This window comes from Passer montanus, unplaced genomic scaffold, assembly GCF_014805655.1.
Source record: "Passer montanus isolate IOZ18808 unplaced genomic scaffold, ASM1480565v1 scaffold35, whole genome shotgun sequence".
Classification (NCBI taxonomy): Eukaryota; Metazoa; Chordata; class Aves; order Passeriformes; family Passeridae; genus Passer; species Passer montanus.
Window position 1 is genome coordinate 8,807,459 of NW_024368263.1, and position 18,703 is coordinate 8,826,161.

Below are 18,703 nucleotides of genomic sequence, written 5' to 3' on the forward strand. Positions count from 1 at the left end.
CAGCCTGGAGACTGACACTGCAAATGTTCACACAAATTACACACAGCTGCTGTCTCTGCTGCTCAGGTGCCACCTGCAGACCCTTCCTGGGAGGCTGCAGGTGACAAGGCAGTGCTGCTGTCCTCACCTGAAGGTACCTGCCTCCTGCAGAGCACTGAGGTTGGAAGCCTCCCGAAGCACCCAGTTTTTTGGGTGAAGGGAATTTTCTTCTTGCTTCTTCAACAGGCTGGAGAGTCGAGCCTTGGTTATGTTCAGGAAAGAGGCTACAAAACAGCAGGGAACTTGTGTTTGCTCTTCTATTAGCTTGGACCCAAATATCCCACCAAGCACAGCATTTGACAGTTGTTTCAATAATTGGCCAAGTGGGGAAAAAAACAGCCAGCACAGCCAGAAAAAAAAGCCACTAAAACAGCAGAAAAGCCTTACATCCACCCACCCACTGCAGCACGGACACACATTCTCGGGAGAGCCCCCTTGCCTGCAGCACAGCAAGGACCTCTGCATCCCCAGTGAGCTGACTGTTCTGGTGGTCCCAGATGCCCAGGGCCTCCCTGCAGCACACACCTTTCAGCTCATCCTCTTTGGAGAGGAGGCCAAGCAGAATCTCAATTCTCCTCCTGCTCCGGCTCAGGTCGTTCTGGTCCCGCAGCATGCCCACAGCACTCTGCACACAGCTCCTCAGCAGCACCGTGGTGTCCAGGATCTCCCCCTGCCCAGGGACACCAGGTCATTGCCCTGGAGAGACCCTCCTGTCCCCAGCACACTCCCTTTAAAGCTTTACAGTGCTCCTCCAGGGCCTGCTGCCTGGCATCCCTGTTCCCAGCTCCCCTCAGCTCAGGCTGCAATTCTCAGCTCTTGTGCTGTCAAGAACATGATGCAGCTTCTGTGGCCCCTTCAAACTGGCCTGTGACACTGCATTTGTGCTGAGCTGAGATTCCTGCAGGGGAAAGACTCAGCAGTTTGAGGAAAGAAATTGAAATAATCAATGGGACCAGGGAAAATGTGGCTTTCCTAGAAATGCTCCATGTCCCTGGTGCTGGGCATGTCCAGCTGAGGCTGCCAGGGGCACATGGGGCAGTGTGAATGTGGCTGCAGCACAGCCAAGGCCTCAGCCAGCCCTGCTCCACCTCAGAGCACACAGCTGGAGTGAGGCTCAGGACCACAGCTCCCACTTCCAGGGGGAGAAAGGCAACAGAAACTCTTAGAGCTGATTTTTAAAAATCAGAAGAATGAAATGACTGAGGAATTAGAGTCCTTAGAATGGCTGATTTCTTTAGTGATGCTGATTTTGACTGGGCAGTGGGGAGGAGGAGCTTGTATCTGATCAGTAACATTCATTATGCAAATATTGCTGATTGGTTTCTGATGAAGGGGGACACAAAAGGTGGGCTGCACACACGGATGACAGAGCAGAGAGCCACGTGACAGCTGAGAGGCAAACAAATGTATTCTGAACTGACCTCCTGGTGCTCTGCTCCTGGCACTGATGTTTCAACCTCCATCATCTCCTCCTGCTGAGCTTCTCCACTGGCAGGCAGAGCTGCAGCTAAGGTGTAGAATTGTTATTAGAAAGCAGCAGTGCACTCCTGCATCAATCAGATGAGAGTTTATTTTAGCAACTGCATCCCAGAGCAGCAGAACATCTGTCAGAGACCCATTAGCACCTGCATGAGTAGCTGAGATTCACCTCTCAAACACAGCCACAGCTGCTTGGGCTGTCAGGCTTCATGCAGCAAGAGCTGGAAGAAATGTGACACTGAGCTAATGCCTTAAGCTCTCCCTGACTCCTGTCAGGCAGTGTGGTGCAAGGAAAGAGAGTAAGAAAAAGCTGAGGGGAAAGAAAGATCCTTGTCAGTCTCTGCCATGCAGCATCTGCTGCCTCCTGTGCTGAGCAGTGCAAATGCCACATTTTTGTCAAAAAGAAAAGGGAAAAATACCAAATTAACTTGCTTGATGACCTAAAGTCGTAGTAATGAATTAAACACAAGTTGGGAGCCATGTGGTGACCCCACCAAAACCAGGTGCTGAGCAGGGAAAGTCATCAGGTAAGTTGTGCCAGGCATCAGTTCCTGTAGTACCAAGTCTGGGACCACAGCTCCCCCTTTCCCCAGCACACAGCTCACCTCTGGTTGCACCTGGATCCTGAGAGAACACCTGGCTGATGGTGAGGTTCTGCAGGGCTGTCAAGTCAGAGATCATGTCCTTGGACCTGCGGAGGTCGTCGATGTGCACCGACTGCCACAGCCCTAGGGGCACAGAACAAGGAATCACTCCCAGCCTGCAGCTTGTTCTTCCAGAGGAGCTCCCCAGAATTACCTGCCAGCCCCTGGGGTTACTTTCAGAGGTCACTAACTCGCACCCCTTGCTGTACAAGGGGAAAGCACAATGCCCTCAGAACCTGCTGCTGCTGCCTGACAGGTCCAAGGTTCTGGGGCTCTCAGAAGGCCCCAGACCCAGAGGAACCTTGCTGAACACATCAGCACCTGCTCCAGAGCCTCTGGAGGACAACACACTCACAGGGTTACCCTCGTGGCTGTGTGCTGCTCTCCAGCTGACAGCAGAGGGGACCTGTCTGTCAGCAGGCAAGGCAAGGTGCTCCCAGCCAGGACTGCCAGGTACTGCTCCCCTGGGCAGCTCTGTGGGACAGGGAAGCAGCTCTGACAACCCACAGGACACACTGAGTCCAGCTCCTCAGCATTTGGAGGAACAGTGAGCAAGAGAAATCATTGCCTGAAGGCACAGATGGGCACACCCACCTCCATGGAATCCCACGTAGGATGTTCCTCCTTCCAGCCGGGAAAGCTTCATGATAAAGTAAACAAAGACAGAGACCTCCCCCAGGTCCACCTTGTTGATCTCATTGACAACAGTGTACCTGCAGCAAGGAGGAAATGCTGGTGGCAGAGCAAAGGCACACAGAGCCCCATGGCCACAGGTCTCTCCTCAGAGAGGACACGTGTCCTCTCCCAGAACAGACAGGTGACTCCCACTCCTTCCTCCCAGCTGTGCCCTGAATTATCCTGTGCCCCTCAGCTCTTCAGGAATTCTGCAGCCACTGGCCAGAATTCACACATCAAAGGGGATTATCAGCTCATTTCACCCAGCTTAGTTTACTCTGACTCGGGTTATGGATTATTTGAAATACAATCAGTGGATTTAGATTCATTCTGCTATAGAAGAAAGGACTGCACATTCCTGAGTGTGAGATCCCCAAACAGCACCAATAACCAACACAGCGAGGAGCGGCCTGGCAGAACTGAACCCCTCCACACCCACTCACTTGGCTGAGGCAATGAGCTGGGCATTCTGAGAGCCATCTTCAAAGTCTGTCTGAATAATGAGGACTTTATTTCCTGAAGTGGAATCCAGGAAATCCCTGAAGAGTGAAAAGAGATTTAACAGAAGTCACCGAGTATAAAGACCAAACATTAAAGACGACAGAACCAGTCATTCCACATTAGCTTTGGCTGATACAGGAGGAAAGAGAAAACCACCAAACCCCATCTCATGTGATGGAGCTGACAAGGTTTGTCCCTTATCAGCAGATATCTGGGCAGAGCCAGCCCACTGCCAGCACAGCTCCCTTTTCCATATGTGCTACTCTGAACGCTCTGCCCACACACCCTGCACACAGCTGACAGCCCATTCCCAGCAGGAAAACACGGCCCAGCCTCACCGGATGCCCTTCAGGAAGGAGTACTCTGTGTCAAACTGCTGCAGGAACAGGATCTGGGGCCTCTGGGCCTTGCCCTGCACCTCTCTCTCCAGGCAGGCAGCGTCAGCACTGGTGAGCAGCCGTGAGAAGGTGGTGACCTGGAGAGAGAGGGGCAGCAATGCAGCACACCTGTGCTCACAGGGTGCCAGCCTGCTGCAGTGCCCCACAGCCTGCTGGAGAGCTGCACTGCACTGTCACCCCGGCCTCCTGCACTGCCCCACAGCCTGCTGGAGAGCTCCTGTGCCTCCCAGCCTGCTGCAGAGTCCCCTGGCCTGCTGCAGAGCTGCACTGCCCCTCTGGGCTACTGCAGAGCTGCATTGTGCCCCTGACTGCTGCAGAGCTGCACTACACTGCCCCACCGGGCTGCTGCAGAGCTGCACCGTGCCCCTGGCCTGCTGCAGAGCTGCTGCACTGCCCCCCTAGGCTGCTGCAGAGCTGCATTGTGCCCCTGGCCTGCTGCAGAGCTGCACTGCCCCCCTGGCCTGCTACAGAGCTGCACTCGGCGATGTCCTGAGGTGTGGGCTCGCTTTTGGAGCTCTTAGCTAAGGCAAAAAACATCTTTATGAGGCTGTAGTAGTCACGCAGGCCAAAGAACTCCCTGTCTTGGGCCTTGCAAATGTTTTCATATGCATCTGCAAAGTGATGGAAATACTGCTCGACCTTCTGCAGAGCCCCTCGTGCCGAGCAGCAAATGCCCTTTGCGCTCTCGATGAGCTCCTCTCTGCTGGGGTCCCCACGAGACACAAAGATGCCTCTATTCATCTTAGCAGGGTCCAAAGCCCAGTTGGAAATCCCAATGAAGCCAACCTTTTTGTGAGGAAGAGGGACATCGTCTATGCAGCCATCCTCCAGAAGTGGATGCAAAGTCTTCAAGGGCATTTTGGGAGAGTCTTCTGCCAGCCCAATCTCATCCAAAACCACCACTGATACATACTCCTCCAAGTTCTTCCCTTCCTGGAATCGAGCACAGTGCTTGAAAGTGCCTATGATTCCCTCTGGAGTGGAGAGAGGGCTGCACTGAAAAGACACGAGATGGATCTGCTTCAGGTCCTTGAACAGATCAGAATGAGCTGCTTGGCCCTGCATAGCATCAGCCACAATGGTTTTTGCCAGGGATTTGGAGCTCCCAGGCTTCCCGACCAGAAAAAGAGGGATCTTCAGCTCAATACAGATGACCATCATGAAGACATTTTCCTTCAAGGCCAAGTTCCTTGCTATGGTATCCCGGAGTGGCACTCCACTCAGGAATAAGTCCTGCATCAGGGTGATTTCTTCCAAAATCTTTTTCTGGGTATCATAAGGCTTTGGGAGGACCTGGCTGATGGCAGTCCTGTATGGCTCCTTCCTTTCCAGGGACGCGTGGTAGCAGACCCCGACCGCCAGCACCAAGGACCAGATGACACCGTTTCTGTCACTGCCGCCCTTGGGAGCTTTCCTCTCGGCCAGGTACTTCTCCAGCTCCCTCAGCAGCACGTGGCTGTGCCTGTAAAACCACTTGAACACCTCCATGCAGCGCTCCACGTCCCGCAGGCTGACGAAGCTGCACTCATCGTCCCTCTGCCTCATGTACTGCTGGGAGGCAAAGAGCACCTCTGTGATCATCCTCACCTCGTCCTTGGCCATGGGCAGCTGCTCCGCCACGCGCTGCACGATCTGCTGGATGTACATCTTCTCCGTGCAGTTGTTGAGCTGCCCGAAGTCCCACACCAGGGGGATCATGCTGGGCGGGAGCGCGTGCACGCGGTACACGAGCTGCCTCAGCGGGATGGATCCCAGCTTCTCCCGGGTGTCGTCGGCCTTCACCCGGTAGCCCAGCCCAGCCAGCTCCAGGCGTTGGATCATCCTGTCTGTGTGCTTCCGGTAGGGATTGCAGGCTGCGATGATCCTCAGGCCAGAGCCAGACGCCAAAGGCTGCCCCTGCACCGTGCGGTCACACAGAACCTCCTTGATGCTGCTCACAGCCTCTGTCGTGTTGGCTTCGTCAAAAAACAGAACAGTGTCCAACCCATGCTGCTCCTTGTTGGATTTAGCCAGGGCTTCTGCTTCCCTGATCCTGGCATAGATCATCTCTGCAGTGGTACCTCCATGAACCTTGACAAGCTTCATGTTCTCCACCTCGACAAAGCTTCTGCGTAACTGGCACAGGAACTTCACCAGCCTGGTTTTCCCACAGCCTGTTTCTCCCATGATGACCACTGGGATGTTGCAGCGGAATCGCATCTCGATGGCCAAGATTTTCAGCATGTTGTCTGTGGTGAGCTCGTATGTCTCATCGGGGTCAAACACCCAGGGGAGCCCCAGCACCATGCAGAGCCTCTCGAGCTTCTCCTCGCGGGGCAGCTGATCGAAGGGCACGTTGAAGGGAACCCTCTGCAGTAACAAGCCCCGGTAGAGCTGGGCAGTCATGATGTCCTTCTTGATGACATTCCCGTTCAGAGGATTGATGGCATCAATGCGATTCCCGTTCTGCTGGAAGTGGAAACCAATGAATGTCATGGACACACGATCCTCATTGAAAAACAGGTAGGGATGAGGCTCTGACTCCCACTTCTTCCTGATGCGGAAAGGAAGCAGATCTTCCTCGGCGACGTTCTCCAGGTGGGAGGATCGTCTTCCTGAACTCTGGTCGGAAATGCTCAGGGAGGGCGTCGCAAAATCCCGCGCCATTAAAATCATGAAGCCAACCACAAAGTTCTTGAAGCCATTCAAAGTGTCTTGGACAAAGTCAGGGTTGCAGAAGACAGAGGCTTCGCAGTCTCTCAGCTGAATGTTGAGGAACCAGGTGAAGTTGCGGAGCTCTGCCCAGGAGGGATCCATGACCCCGCAGTGCAGGAGGAAGAGCTGCAGGCATTCTGCAGGGCTGCCTTCCACCGAGAGCGCCTCGTACCAGAACGTGTCCAGGTCACAGCCCCGGTCAAACCTCTTCAGGTACTGGAAGGGTCTCTGGAAAGCCTCACTGCAAAATTCCTCCTTGTCCATTCCCACATCCCCAGAACTGTTCCCAAGTGTCTCCATTTCTAGCACTTCTTTGGGAGACTTGCACGTTATTTTAGGGAACACATCCAAGAAGTGATACTTCTGGCTCACTGACATCTGGAGAAAAAGAAAATAAAAGGTCATCTCAGAGCTCACTCTTCATCAGCTTATTTAATCTGTTCTTAACAGTCTCCTTGCCTAAAACCACAGAACTGAGGAACAGGGGCCAGCCTTTTCTCTGTGCATCCCTTCTTCCACTTAAAATGCACCAAGAAATCCTATTCCCTCCTACATTTTCCTTCCAGGAACATGAGTCTGGCATCACCTCCAGCCCCTTCTCTGGGCTACTTCAAAGAAAACTAAACCCAAGAAACTGCTGGTATTTATTCCAGTCACTTTTACATTCTATTCTTACAGCTGCATATAAATATTTGCCTATTTTCAAACATGCAAATTAACACAAGGAAGATTATATTTTGCATTTTTATGTTTCCTATAAATGTTACAGTGGGGGCAGTGAAGCTTGGACTAATGTGCCTTCAGAAATCATCAACCCAAGGACACCAGGCAGGCCCAATTTGCTGTCTGGTGTTAGTGACACTTTGTACAACACCAGGGACATTAGATTGTTATGGGATACAGCACACCCCCAATGAAACAGGGAACTCCTGTGCTGTGTTTACAGTTACAGTCTCTACAACTCACCACAGCTATGTGCAAAGTGACTGAGAAATTGCCAGAAAAGGAGCATTGCTGGTACATACAGGTCTGGCTGCTGTCTTTGGCACTGGGGACACCTCCAGGATTTCAATGATGTACAGATGACACTTCTGCCGTAGCCACATGTTGCCATTATTATCTGTCAGGTACTGCAAAACCAACAGCTTGAAGAGAAACTCTGGAATTCCACGCTGCACCTATCACAAGAAGAGAGAGCAAGGCACTTCCTCTTTATTTACCCATCACAACTGCACAGAAGCACAGAACAGTTGAGGGTGGGAAGCCTCTCTGCTCAAAGCAGGCCCAGCTAGACCAGGCTTCCCAGGGCCACATTCAGTCAGGTTTTTAATGTCTCCAAGGTGGAGACTCTACAGTTTCTCTGGGCAACTGCTCCAGAGTTCAATCACCTTTATGGTATTTGTGTTACTTACACAATAATGAGAGAACACACGCTAGGGAAATGGCTGGTTGAGAAACAAGAGCTTTAAAGAAAGCTCCTGCAAGGGTCTACACAGGACCTGTGGGACAAGGCAGCTGTGGGAGGGAGGGATGTACTCACTGAGGAGGTGATATCAAAATGGAATATCATGGGCTTTGTCTGGTGTTCTCTCTTCAGAAAAGGCAGGAGAGATTTTAGCACTTTATCTTCATCCACTTCTGGTTCAATCAGTCTGATGGTTTTCAGAAGTTCTGTGCAGTCAGGCTGCTCTTCTTGCAGTCTCTCATGCAGCCTCTTCACATACAGAGATTTCCCTGTTATTAAAAACATTCACAAGAATTAAAGCAATCAATATGAGATATATCACATTAAGACCATAATCGACAGAAGGAAATAAAATGCTTAACTATCCTATGCCCTAAAACCTCTGGAGCTTCCTAAAAGGCATTCCAGAAGAAAGTCTAAATCTGGTTTGAGTAGCTGGAGCCTGGAATCCCACATAGTGCTCTTGTTATCCACATGGTTTGTTTTCCATCCACTGCCTGAGAGAAGCTTTACTCTTTATTAGGACTTGAATCTATTCTATTTTGTGCTTGTTTCTAAAGTCAAACCAGGGGACAAGGTGACTTCCAGCTTTCACCTCCCTGCACTGACCAGTCTGCATTGCTTTTTTTGACCAAGATACTTAAATCTTGGACACAAAAGCTGGCAAGGTGAACCCCACCCTGGTTTTGAGCTCTCAGCAGAAGCCACCCTGCACATGCCATCTTACCCATGCCAGCTCTTTTGGAGGACACAATCCCAACACACATGTGCTCCTTGAACACGGCTGCAGCCGAGTTGGAGGGCTGAGCCACTCGGAAGTGGTGCTGCAGGTACTGCTGGATCTCTGCCTGTGACCTCTGGGGAATCATGTGCACCTTGTAGTGGCTGAAGGCAGAGAGCAGGTAGCTGGTGTCCCGCTCGCAGCTGCACAGGATGATGAGCCTGTAGGAGCTGTTGTAGCACTTCAGGTGCTGGAACAGCTCCTCTGCCCTGCAGCTGACGTCGTAGCTCAGCTCATCCGCGTAGAGCATGGTGTAGATCTTGCTCCCCCCCTGGCAGGGAATGAGGCACCGGCGCAGGAACAGCCCCACCTGCTCTGCGCTGGTCTGGGGCGTGCACAGCAGCACCTCATCGAAGGTGGGAAGGGGCTGCTCGGGGCTGTTCATGTAAATGGCCAGGGCAGAGCTGAGCACCTCGGAGCGAGGGCAGGTGATGAGGTTGGGCTGGCCCACGCAGAGCAGGTCCTGAGGGAAGTCTCTGGTGACACATTCCTTGCCACTGCTGGCCAGGTTCTTCAGCCACACGCCCAGTGTGTCCATGTCCAGGCAGTTGGGGAGGAAGGAGCCCATGTTGCTCATGTAGCACTCCCAGATACACTTCAGCCGGGCGCTCAGGTCCCTCTCCCCATCCAGCAGCACTTGGAAGTCAGAAACAGCCTGGCCTGAGCTGGGAGGCCCCTGGCTCCCAAGGGCTGTGAGGACGTCCTGCTCAGTGCAGTGGGGGTTGAGGAAGGAGAGCATCATGAGGGCAGCCTGGCTGGGGCTGCCCCGGCCCAGCTCTGAGCACAGGTACACCAGCTGCTCCGCGCTGTAGTAGTTCAGGTAGAAATGCTCACATCGCTTGGCATTCATGAAGCTCTTCCAGCTCTCCAGGAAGCTCTCCATGGTCTTGCAGAGGGCTGGGAGCACAGCTGCCATATCCCCTTGCCCTTCCAGCACTGGGATGGGGCCCAGGGAGAAGTCTATAAAAACACAGGATTCTTTGTGGGGTGAACAATACACCTGGGCGAGCCAGGAGCGGAAAAGCATGTTCCCAGCTGAGTACAGGTCTATAAAGGCCTGGGCAAGCCTCTGGACATTGGAAAAGACCTGTATGAGGACAGAGGAGAGAGAAACAAGCTGATTTACAAGTTTCAGCCACGAAACCACTGGAAAGACATTCAATGAAGAGAAAGTCTTTGGCCTCAAGGTGTGTCAGACCTTGCACAGCAGCCACAGACTCTCTGTGACGTTTTTACAGCAGCATCCCCAGGAAACCAGTAAGGAACTCCCAGCTTGCTACAAAATTACACTGATGCTGCCAGCCAGGACAATCCCCAGTGCAGCCAGAGGATAAGGCCACCAGTTCACTGTTCTGTCTCCAGCTTAGTTCCACCTTAGCAAGAAACCAAAGGCAGAAACACCCATGTGCCTGTGACCACCACCCCCAGAAACTCCACTGTCAACCACAGCCTTAAAAGCTTATACTCAAGAGAAAACCCAGCCCTGGCCCCCAATACCAGTAACCCCCAGGGTTTGGAATCTGACCTCAGAGAACCTCTCCACCTCCAGGCCTTGCTCTCCCTTGGCTGACATGAGCATCAGTTTGTTCTGCAGCTCACGGAGCTCTGCCAGCGAGTACTTCCAGGAGGCCTCGGTGTCCCCCGAGCTCCCCGGGAGGGTGAAGCGCAGGACACTGTCCAAGGAGACCTGCCAAGAGCAGGAGCTGTCAGAATGGCTGGGGCTGAGGCTCTGCCTGAGGCCAGGGCAGCAGCCCCCAGGCAGGAGGGGCAGCAGGAGCTGAGTGACCTCAGCCTCACCTTTTGGCCATCAGCTGGTGCCCTCAGCACATAGACCCCTCTGCTGTTGATGGCAGCTGCCAGGGACAGCGAGGACAGCTCCACAGAGCCATGGCTCTCCTTCACTGTCTTCAGCCACTCCAGGTGCTGAGCCGAGGCACGCTGTGGGGAGAGGAGACACCACACTGCTGTGAAATCTGATCCCTGCTTACACCTGACCAGGACCAACAGCTCGGGCTGGCACAAGAGTTTCATCATGGAGAAGGAAGAAAGGAATGAGTACTGGTTTCAGCCTGCTCTTTCTGCACAGCTCTTCCTTACCCACTCCATGGGAGGTTGAAGAGAGCTTCAACACCTCTTGCTGCAGAAGCAGGCCCTGCTGCAAAAGGATAAGAGGTCCCAGGCATTTGCCTCCCCTCTTCCCCACAGTCCATCTTGCAGGAGCCAAGCCACACACCACACTGGAAAGCCTCACAGTGCCCTGGAGAAACCTGTGCTACACCAGCTACAGTGAATCTTTGTGCTGCAGGAACATCAGCTGGTTTTCCTCCAATAACAAGAGCTGCAGATGCCATTTGCCCTGTGCAGTCCAACTTCCAGCCACTCCTGGAAGGCAGAAAGGCAGGAGGATGAAGAGGCCCTGCTGCAGCAGAACTCACCAGTTTCTCAGGGAGGGTCTCATCGCTGTCCAGGGCTCGCCACAGCTTCTGCAAGCAGCGCATGAAGTCCTCGAAGCCCGAGTCCTGGCGGAGCTCGTAGAGCAGGGAGGAGTAGCCGTGCACAGTGCCATGGAAACAGGCCACACGGTCCACGTCCATGTCGTTCTCCCCCGCCGAGATGGAGGCCAGGTCAACAAACACCTTCAGCTCGTTTATGTCTGAAAGGAGGCAACGTGAGAGTGAGCAACAGCAGCTCTGACACCAGCCCTCATCACCACCCTCGACAGGAACTGCAGGGAGAATGCTTTGAACAGCAGCTCCTGTGGAACTGCCCTCTCCCCATCAGCTCTCCCTGGCCATCCATCCATCTATGGACCCCCAGAGCGCCAGTCAGGATGGGAGCAGTGCCTGGGGACTGTGTGCAAGTGAGGGTGTCTGTGCAGGTCAGACAGCTCAGCTGGCAGACACACAACTGCATCCCCTGAAACAACAGGTCTGAACTGAGCAGCAGCAGCTGCTGAAGCCCTCCAGGCCCAGCCCAGCTTCCAGCAGGGTGGTCTCTGTGTGCTGCAACAGTGCATGGGCACATGTAAAATGTCCTCCTCGCACATTCCACACCAAAACCCATCAGCGATGTAACTCTCAACACCAGAAGCTGCACTAAGCAGAGGGGTCAGGGATTCAGTGCTCCTTCTTTCCCCACACAAGCTGCCATCCTTTCAAGTAGTCTCCAGTTCCTGGGTGAGCAGCACACACCTTTCAGTGCTTCTCTGACCCAGCAGACAAACTCCTTCTGCTGGGCCAGCTCCTTCAGACAGCCTCGGCGGGGCACAGTGATCCCCTGCAGCAGCTTCTTGGCTTGCACGAGCTCAGGGCTGATGGAATCCAGCTTTTGGGTCTTGTAGGATTCAAGCTTTTCTGTCTGGAAAGCAAGTGCAAATACACACCGAGTCTGGAATTGGGAAATGCCACTGGTTCTGCAGCAGGGAAAGGAAAGCCCTCTGCAAAGCCACATCCCAAGAGATCAGTATCATAATCTCCCTTTATGGAATGACTACACAAAAGCACTTGGAACATTTGATTTTTACCTCAAATAAGCATTCTGGTTCAAGGAACAGCTTTTGAAAAACGGGTAGATTTGTGGGAAGGTTCAAATTTAGCCAACACCCTGACAGTACAGAGCCAAAATCAGGGATACTTACTATGTGCAACAAGTTTTCCAAGATACTGAAGTCACCAGAGAGGCCTAAACTCTCTTTGACATGGGCAATGATCTTGGCAGCATCAAAGGTTAAATGCATTTCATGGTACTGCTGGATCTGCTGGACTCGCTGGTCAACCCAGCCTCTGTCCTCTGCAGGCCAAAGCCCACAGATGGTGTTCAGCTCCACCCCGAGATCTTCAGGATGATTTGTGAACTCCTGGAAAATTCTATCCACTGCAGAAAGTGTGAGATTTCCTGATCTGAGATCATCATACAGCATTGTATAGCTGTCAAAGCAAGGGCGGATCACGCTGTTCAAAGCATCATCAAGGTCCAGCTCTGGAGCAATCTCCTCCTCGTCCTCCTCATCCTCATCCTCCTCTGGACTGTCACACACATACTCCTCTCCTGCCTTCTGTGCTGCTTCCTCCCAGAACTGCTGGAATATCACGCTGTCCTTAAAGGAGTGCATTCTGTGGACAAACTCTTTCAGCTCTGGGCTCAGGCTGTAGAAGATTTGCAGGGGCTTCCTTCCCACTACCACCACTTGATTCAGTCTTTTTGAGCCAAGATCTTTTGAGTGTTGAAATTCCACTTCACCTACATTCACTGTAAACAAGAGACAGGTCAGAGGGAGATCAGGTGGTGCAGCCTGCCTGCAGCTCATTTCATCCCATCCCCCAAGCCACAAAATGCTACCAGGCAGGTGGACCCCTCCAAGTGTCAACTGATGCACAAGCACTCACTTGATCCCCTCAGTGCTCTGGGTTTACTTCCCCCACCCCTCCTCACCCTCACTTTGGGGCTTAGAATCAAACCTGCTCCCAAAGCCAAGAGATTTTCAAGGAAAATGCTTCTTTTCTGGAGTTGCCACTTTCAGACTGCTCCCCCAGAACTCTACCTCTCACAGACTTCTGCACCTTCCTGCACATGCTCAGGAAGGTTCCCACTGCTTTTTCCTCTCTTCTGAGCTGTGCAACTTCTTCATGCCTCAATGCCAGCAGTTCTTTCAGGCTTCTCTGGAGCAGTTCCTTTTCCTCACTTGATCGTTGCTGGTGCTCTGAAAGAAAACTCACCTGTAATGACAAAGCAGATGCTTCCCAAGCCCTGCACCCCAACTCGGGTTGGGAACTGCAGAGCCACAAACCCTGCAGTGACAACACAAACTGGAGCTGGCAGCTCCCTGCCCAGACCAAGGGACAGCACTCCAAACTGGTGCAACACTTCCTGAGCATCCCCAACCCCTGCAGCCCCTCCTGAGCAGGCCAGCATCACCACAGTGATGCTCTCAGCCAACCATGCCCCTTTGAACCCATCTCTTACTTGTCTCCCAAATGCAGAGGAAGTGCTCCTTGTGCTGGAAAACCTCCTCCAGGTGTTTCACGAGGATGCAGCCGCTGTGGATGTTGTCAGTGACACTCGTAAGCACAGAATCTGCTATGGCCATAACATCCTTTGCTTCATCTGTGAGCTTGTCCAGCAGGTTTCTGTTTGTTCCTGTTCCAGACACAAAGCATGTCATGTTCCCCCAAAAACAGGCAAAATCAGGAACTTTTCCACACCATGGCACAGAGTCCTTCAATTTCCTATTGAACCCCACCTCACCCCCTCCAAGAGCCTGTGGACTCACACCACCCTCCAGCCCCTCACATTTTTCTGAACAAAACCACAATCCCAGGTCAGCAACGTGGAAACTTCCCATAGAGAGCCCAGACCCAAACCCTGTGGGGCAAACAAAAGCCATTTGGATGCATTCACTTGGCCAACTCTTTAGCATTTTTGTGTGCCAATAACTTGTGAGAACTTCTCATAAGCCACGCTCACAGCAGAAAATATTTGTTTCCTGATTTCACTGTGAAAATCAATGGCTTAAAGAAATGTGTGACTGCTGTAGAAAGGAGATGAGATATACATTGTTAGTTTGGAAGGGACTTACACACATTGGTGTGCACTTGGGAGCCCGAGCAGCACCATTTCTGCACAAGGAACGAAAACAGAGGCACCAACTTGGCTTCTCTAAGCACCTGGGTGTTTACTTTGCACTCTCTGGTTCTTAAAACCACAGAGGTGACAATTGTTCACAATGTGGATTTCCTCTAAAGCACCAGCACCTAGAGCCAGGCCTCTGACCAAGGTTACAGTGTGGGACATTGTCATGGCCAATTCTTGAGCCTCCAGAACCTGGTTCATAACAGCAATGGCAATTGTTATGTGCAAAGCCACCACGTTTGCACGTGCTCCTGCTCCAAGCAGAGCACAAGTCACTCCATCTGCTCTGGACACCAGCCAAGGCTGCCTGGAGTCTCCCCTACCTGCTGGATTCTTTTCTTCAGATCTGCAAGTAAAGTGTTCTTCCACATCTGGGTGAACCGCTCATCTGGAAAGCTGATAGTCACAAACTTATTCCAGGCCTGCAGGGGAAAAGCAAACCAGCTCAAACCACTGAATGCTGAGACTTAACAGAGAAAGAAAATTAAAAGAACAATGTAGAAGAGATGCCCCACATGTCTCAGACAGTCTGCAGCCCTCCCAGATGTTTCCATCCTGAGGAAAAGCAACACTCCCAGAGCTGCAAAAGGCAGCTTTTAAGCCCAAACAGTGTGTAAATGTCTCAGCTGCTACAAGAGACTTTTGGATGAGGCACTTCCACCCTGCTGCTGGAAACTGTCCCAGGGAGGGCTGGGAGCAGCAGCTCAGAGTGGCAGAGCTGCTCTGAGCTTTGCCTGCTGGAAGGCCTGAGGACAACCCGCGGGACACACTGGGAGCAAGACAACACCAAGGAGCAGCTCCTCACCCCAGCAATGCCTTTAGGAAAAGCCAAGGATGAGCAGAACGGAGGTGCACCTCAAACACTGCCCATGCCCACCCCATTCCTTACCCAGCCACAGCTGCAGAGCCCAGCAAAGAGCCAGCAGACTCAAGACCTTGGCTAAGCTACAGTAAAGCCCCTTTGTACTGACATTAGCAGAAGATGACAAACCCGAAGTTCAAACAAAGAGAAGGCCACGTGGTCCGGGTACTCCTTCAGTAATTTCTCTTTTAAAACATTTCTGAACCAGGTTCGAGCTTCCCTCAGAGCTCCACGGAGCAATTCTGGAAGTTCCTGCACAGCATCCCCTGGAACCTGCTCCACACAGAGGGGAAGACAACAAAATAAACACAGTTCAAGCAGGACAGCAATAGATAACTGATTTACATCAGTATTTCTAAAGAGAAGGCCCAAACACATCCAGAACACACAAGAGCCCAGCAACAGACCCAGCACTGCTTGAATAAAGAGCAGAGGCTGGGAAAGTGCACTGCTTACAGGCAGGTTGTGCTTAAGCTTGTTCCAGGAAGTAAAGATAACAAATGTTTAAAGGGAAACAAAACCAGACTTAAAACAAAGCTTATCACGGCAAACCTGAGCATCTGACCTTATTTTCAATAAGAACCAAACTCATCAGGTGACTCCACACCTGTCTGAAAGTATCACAGTCTTGCTTAGAGTGTGAACTTCTTCAGAGACTGGATCTGACCTAAACCCAGTGTGTTGTGCCACACTCGTGACATTTCTTGCTTGTATCAAGCCAAGAGTTCCTTGGTACTCACTGCTGGGGGCTGAAGCTGGGCAACCTTGGCAATCAGGGTGGCAGCAGTGGCAGGGATCAGGAACAACCCCACTGTCCTGGTAGCCTTGCAGAGCCTCTCGTGCAGCCTGAGGCAGCAGGACAAGCAGCACCGCCAAGAAGGAGCCCCCAGAGCTCTGCAGGGCAGCAACACAGAGGGAGAGTTAATTTTCTGCTCTGAGGAAAAATAAAAAATTAAAGTAAAAACCCCACCAAATTCAACACTGTGTGGCAGCTGCTTCCCTCAGTTGGATTTAAAAAATGGGATAGAACTCCAGGATTCTTTTCTCCACAGAGATGTCAAGGCACACAAGCAGGACCCCAGCCCTGGTGCAGAGGCAGACAATGCTCTCACAGAGGTGCACTGCACTTACCTGGCTGGGAGCTCATCCAAGGCCTGCAGCACTGTGTTTAGAATCTTCTCTACCTGAGACTGGAAAGACAAAAATATGAAACTGTGGAAGAAACTCTGATTAGCTGAGGAAGAGGGAACTCACTATTCTTTTGCATCTTCTCCAACGTTTTTACAAATACACTGTAAAATAGCAGAACTTATTTACTGGATGTCAGAGCCAATACCTGGGCAGCTTTTAGATGCACAAACCCAACCTGCACTTCTTACAATTTGGAAGTCTCAAATCTATTATTAGCTGCAAGGTCTTACTCCTGCTGTCCTCACAACAATACAAGAGTTTTCACAACAGCAGGAAAATCTCCCAAACCAGCAGCTCCTTGTCCAACCCTCCTGTGCAAAAAACAGTTTCAAGTACCTGTCTGACGAGGTCAAGAATGAAATATTTGCCATCACTAACCAAGAGCAAATCCAGCTAAGAACACCCTCCCCTCATCAATGCCAACACCACTTCTTGCTGCACATAAACCCCCAACTCTTCCCCTGAGGAGTCTCTGACTCCAGAGCAACTATTTTTGCTCTTAGCTAGGTTTGAAGCTCTTTGTGCTGTGACCTGCTGCCAGCCCCAGTCCCCTCAGTGATGCTCAGTTTGAGCCTTCATCCCAGAGCTGGGTAAAGCTGCCAGAAGACAAACCTGAGAGCTTCTCCACGAGAGGTCAACATTCTCCAACCTGTACAGAACACCTTGAAGAGTAACTAACAGGTCACTGGAGAAGTCTCTTATGAACTCAGCCAGGCTCCCCAGGGGCAGCACACAGAGCCAGGACTTGACCAGAGTCCCATCAAATTCCATCAAGTGCTTCTTTTCTCTCATTCGTTCCAGCAGGGTGCCTCTGGAGGGGAGATAAAACAAAATCTTCAGGATTCCAGGGAAAACAAGGTTGTGCAGCCCACACAGGAGTCTCCTCCTCATTCCTGCGCTTTTGTCCCTGCAGCTGAGATCAGTGGGAGTCCCCAAGGCCCTGGGGTGGCACAGCAGAACCAAACCACTGAGCACAAGCACCCAGGGAAAAGGAACTCCAGGTCTTGGTCAGACTCTACACAACAGGAGCAACTTTAGCTCCCACCTGCTCCCTGGCTGGCAGAACTGGGGGCTGTGTTTGAGGGGTCACACCGTGCCCAGCTGAGCTACACTCTGACCTCTGAGCCACCAGTGTGGCTGTGCCCAAATGCCCCATCCTCCCTCAACATGATACATTTCACACTCTTTAAAAATTAGGGAGGGGGAAAACAACAAAAAAGAGAGATGAGGAGGGCACTGGGAAGAACTGGGAGATCTGGAAAACTCACGCATCTCGCTTCCTCCTGATTTCAGCAAATGGAAGCCCTTCCAGCCCTGCCCAGGCATCCTCCTCCACCAGCCCATGCTGCTGCTGCAGGGGAGCAGCAAAGGAATGCAGGAGGGGAAGGACCCACACCCACTGGTCTATGTCACGTTCAATGCACCACTGGCACAAGTTTGTCAGGTCGACCTTCAAGCTAAATAAAAATAGAAAACAAAACAAACACACTGAGTGAAAGAACAGCTTTATCCCAGCCTTGAGAACACCCTAGGGGTGTGGGAGGCTACTTTTCAATCTCCCTATGTGCCTTTAATTAACCTCTGGTCATTATTTTAGCTCCATCTACTTTTCATTGCAGAGTGTAGCTGCCCAGGTTTAAGGGCCAGAGCTGCAATATTACTGAATCTCTCTGCACAGATCCTGCTACTGGAGCACTGGGAAGACCCAATCCTTGAGCTACAGTCTCCCCATGAGCCCCCCCCAGCCCTGTGACACCCACACAGATAAGGACTCCAGAAAGAAATGCAATGGCTGCAGCCGTGTGAGTGAAGAACTCCAAATCCAGTGCCAGCTAAGCAGTCAGATTACAACCTGGCAAACAGGCACTCCAGAGGAAACCAACCAAAAAGTGTGGAATGGTGCACTGCAGCCTTGCCTGGATGCTAGGCCTGCCTCAAACAGGAGGCTGGAACTGAGTCCTCCAAAGATACCTTCAAATGTAACTTTTTCTCTGGTTCTCTGGTAGTAGAGAGCTGTTGTTTTATCAAAGCAACACCAGCCTGTCAGTTAGAAGGTACATGGAGCACTTACTTGGTAACTCCTGCAAAAGCCAGTTTGATGTGATGAATCTCATCCTGGAGATCTTGTGGTGACACCTGATCCAAGCACAAGAGGCTGCACAGTTCAGCCAGGTCACTTTTAGGTACTACGAGTGAATGGTTCTCAACTACCACAAGAATGGTGAGCCCCAGAGCCAGTTTGCTTTGGATGATTCTGTCTTCTGGAGCTGCTTCTGGTGCAAGGAAAGGGAGAGCTATTTTCTTCATGTATTTTAGCAGCAAATCATTCACCTGGGACAAAGAAGA

At 51.8% G+C, this 18,703-nt stretch overlaps 1 protein-coding gene across 1 annotated transcript in view; it reads right to left on the reverse strand.

The window, feature by feature from the left end:
- Positions 1-18,703, reverse strand: part of LOC120505555 (E3 ubiquitin-protein ligase RNF213-like) — a 49,303-nt gene that overhangs the window by 23,143 nt on the left and 7,457 nt on the right. The window contains 26 exon segments of the mRNA XM_039716216.1: positions 128-263; positions 565-709; positions 1,461-1,546; positions 2,124-2,246; positions 2,757-2,875; positions 3,281-3,376; positions 3,677-3,885; positions 4,205-6,808; positions 7,456-7,608; positions 7,971-8,164; positions 8,623-9,763; positions 10,202-10,363; positions 10,474-10,614; positions 11,112-11,329; positions 11,868-12,033; positions 12,314-12,924; positions 13,217-13,375; positions 13,639-13,812; positions 14,352-14,496; positions 14,628-14,726; positions 15,296-15,439; positions 15,907-16,060; positions 16,298-16,356; positions 16,970-17,168; positions 17,626-17,814; positions 18,429-18,688. Coding sequence (XP_039572150.1) covers positions 128-263; positions 565-709; positions 1,461-1,546; positions 2,124-2,246; positions 2,757-2,875; positions 3,281-3,376; positions 3,677-3,885; positions 4,205-6,808; positions 7,456-7,608; positions 7,971-8,164; positions 8,623-9,763; positions 10,202-10,363; positions 10,474-10,614; positions 11,112-11,329; positions 11,868-12,033; positions 12,314-12,924; positions 13,217-13,375; positions 13,639-13,812; positions 14,352-14,496; positions 14,628-14,726; positions 15,296-15,439; positions 15,907-16,060; positions 16,298-16,356; positions 16,970-17,168; positions 17,626-17,814; positions 18,429-18,688 — 7,886 coding nt within the window.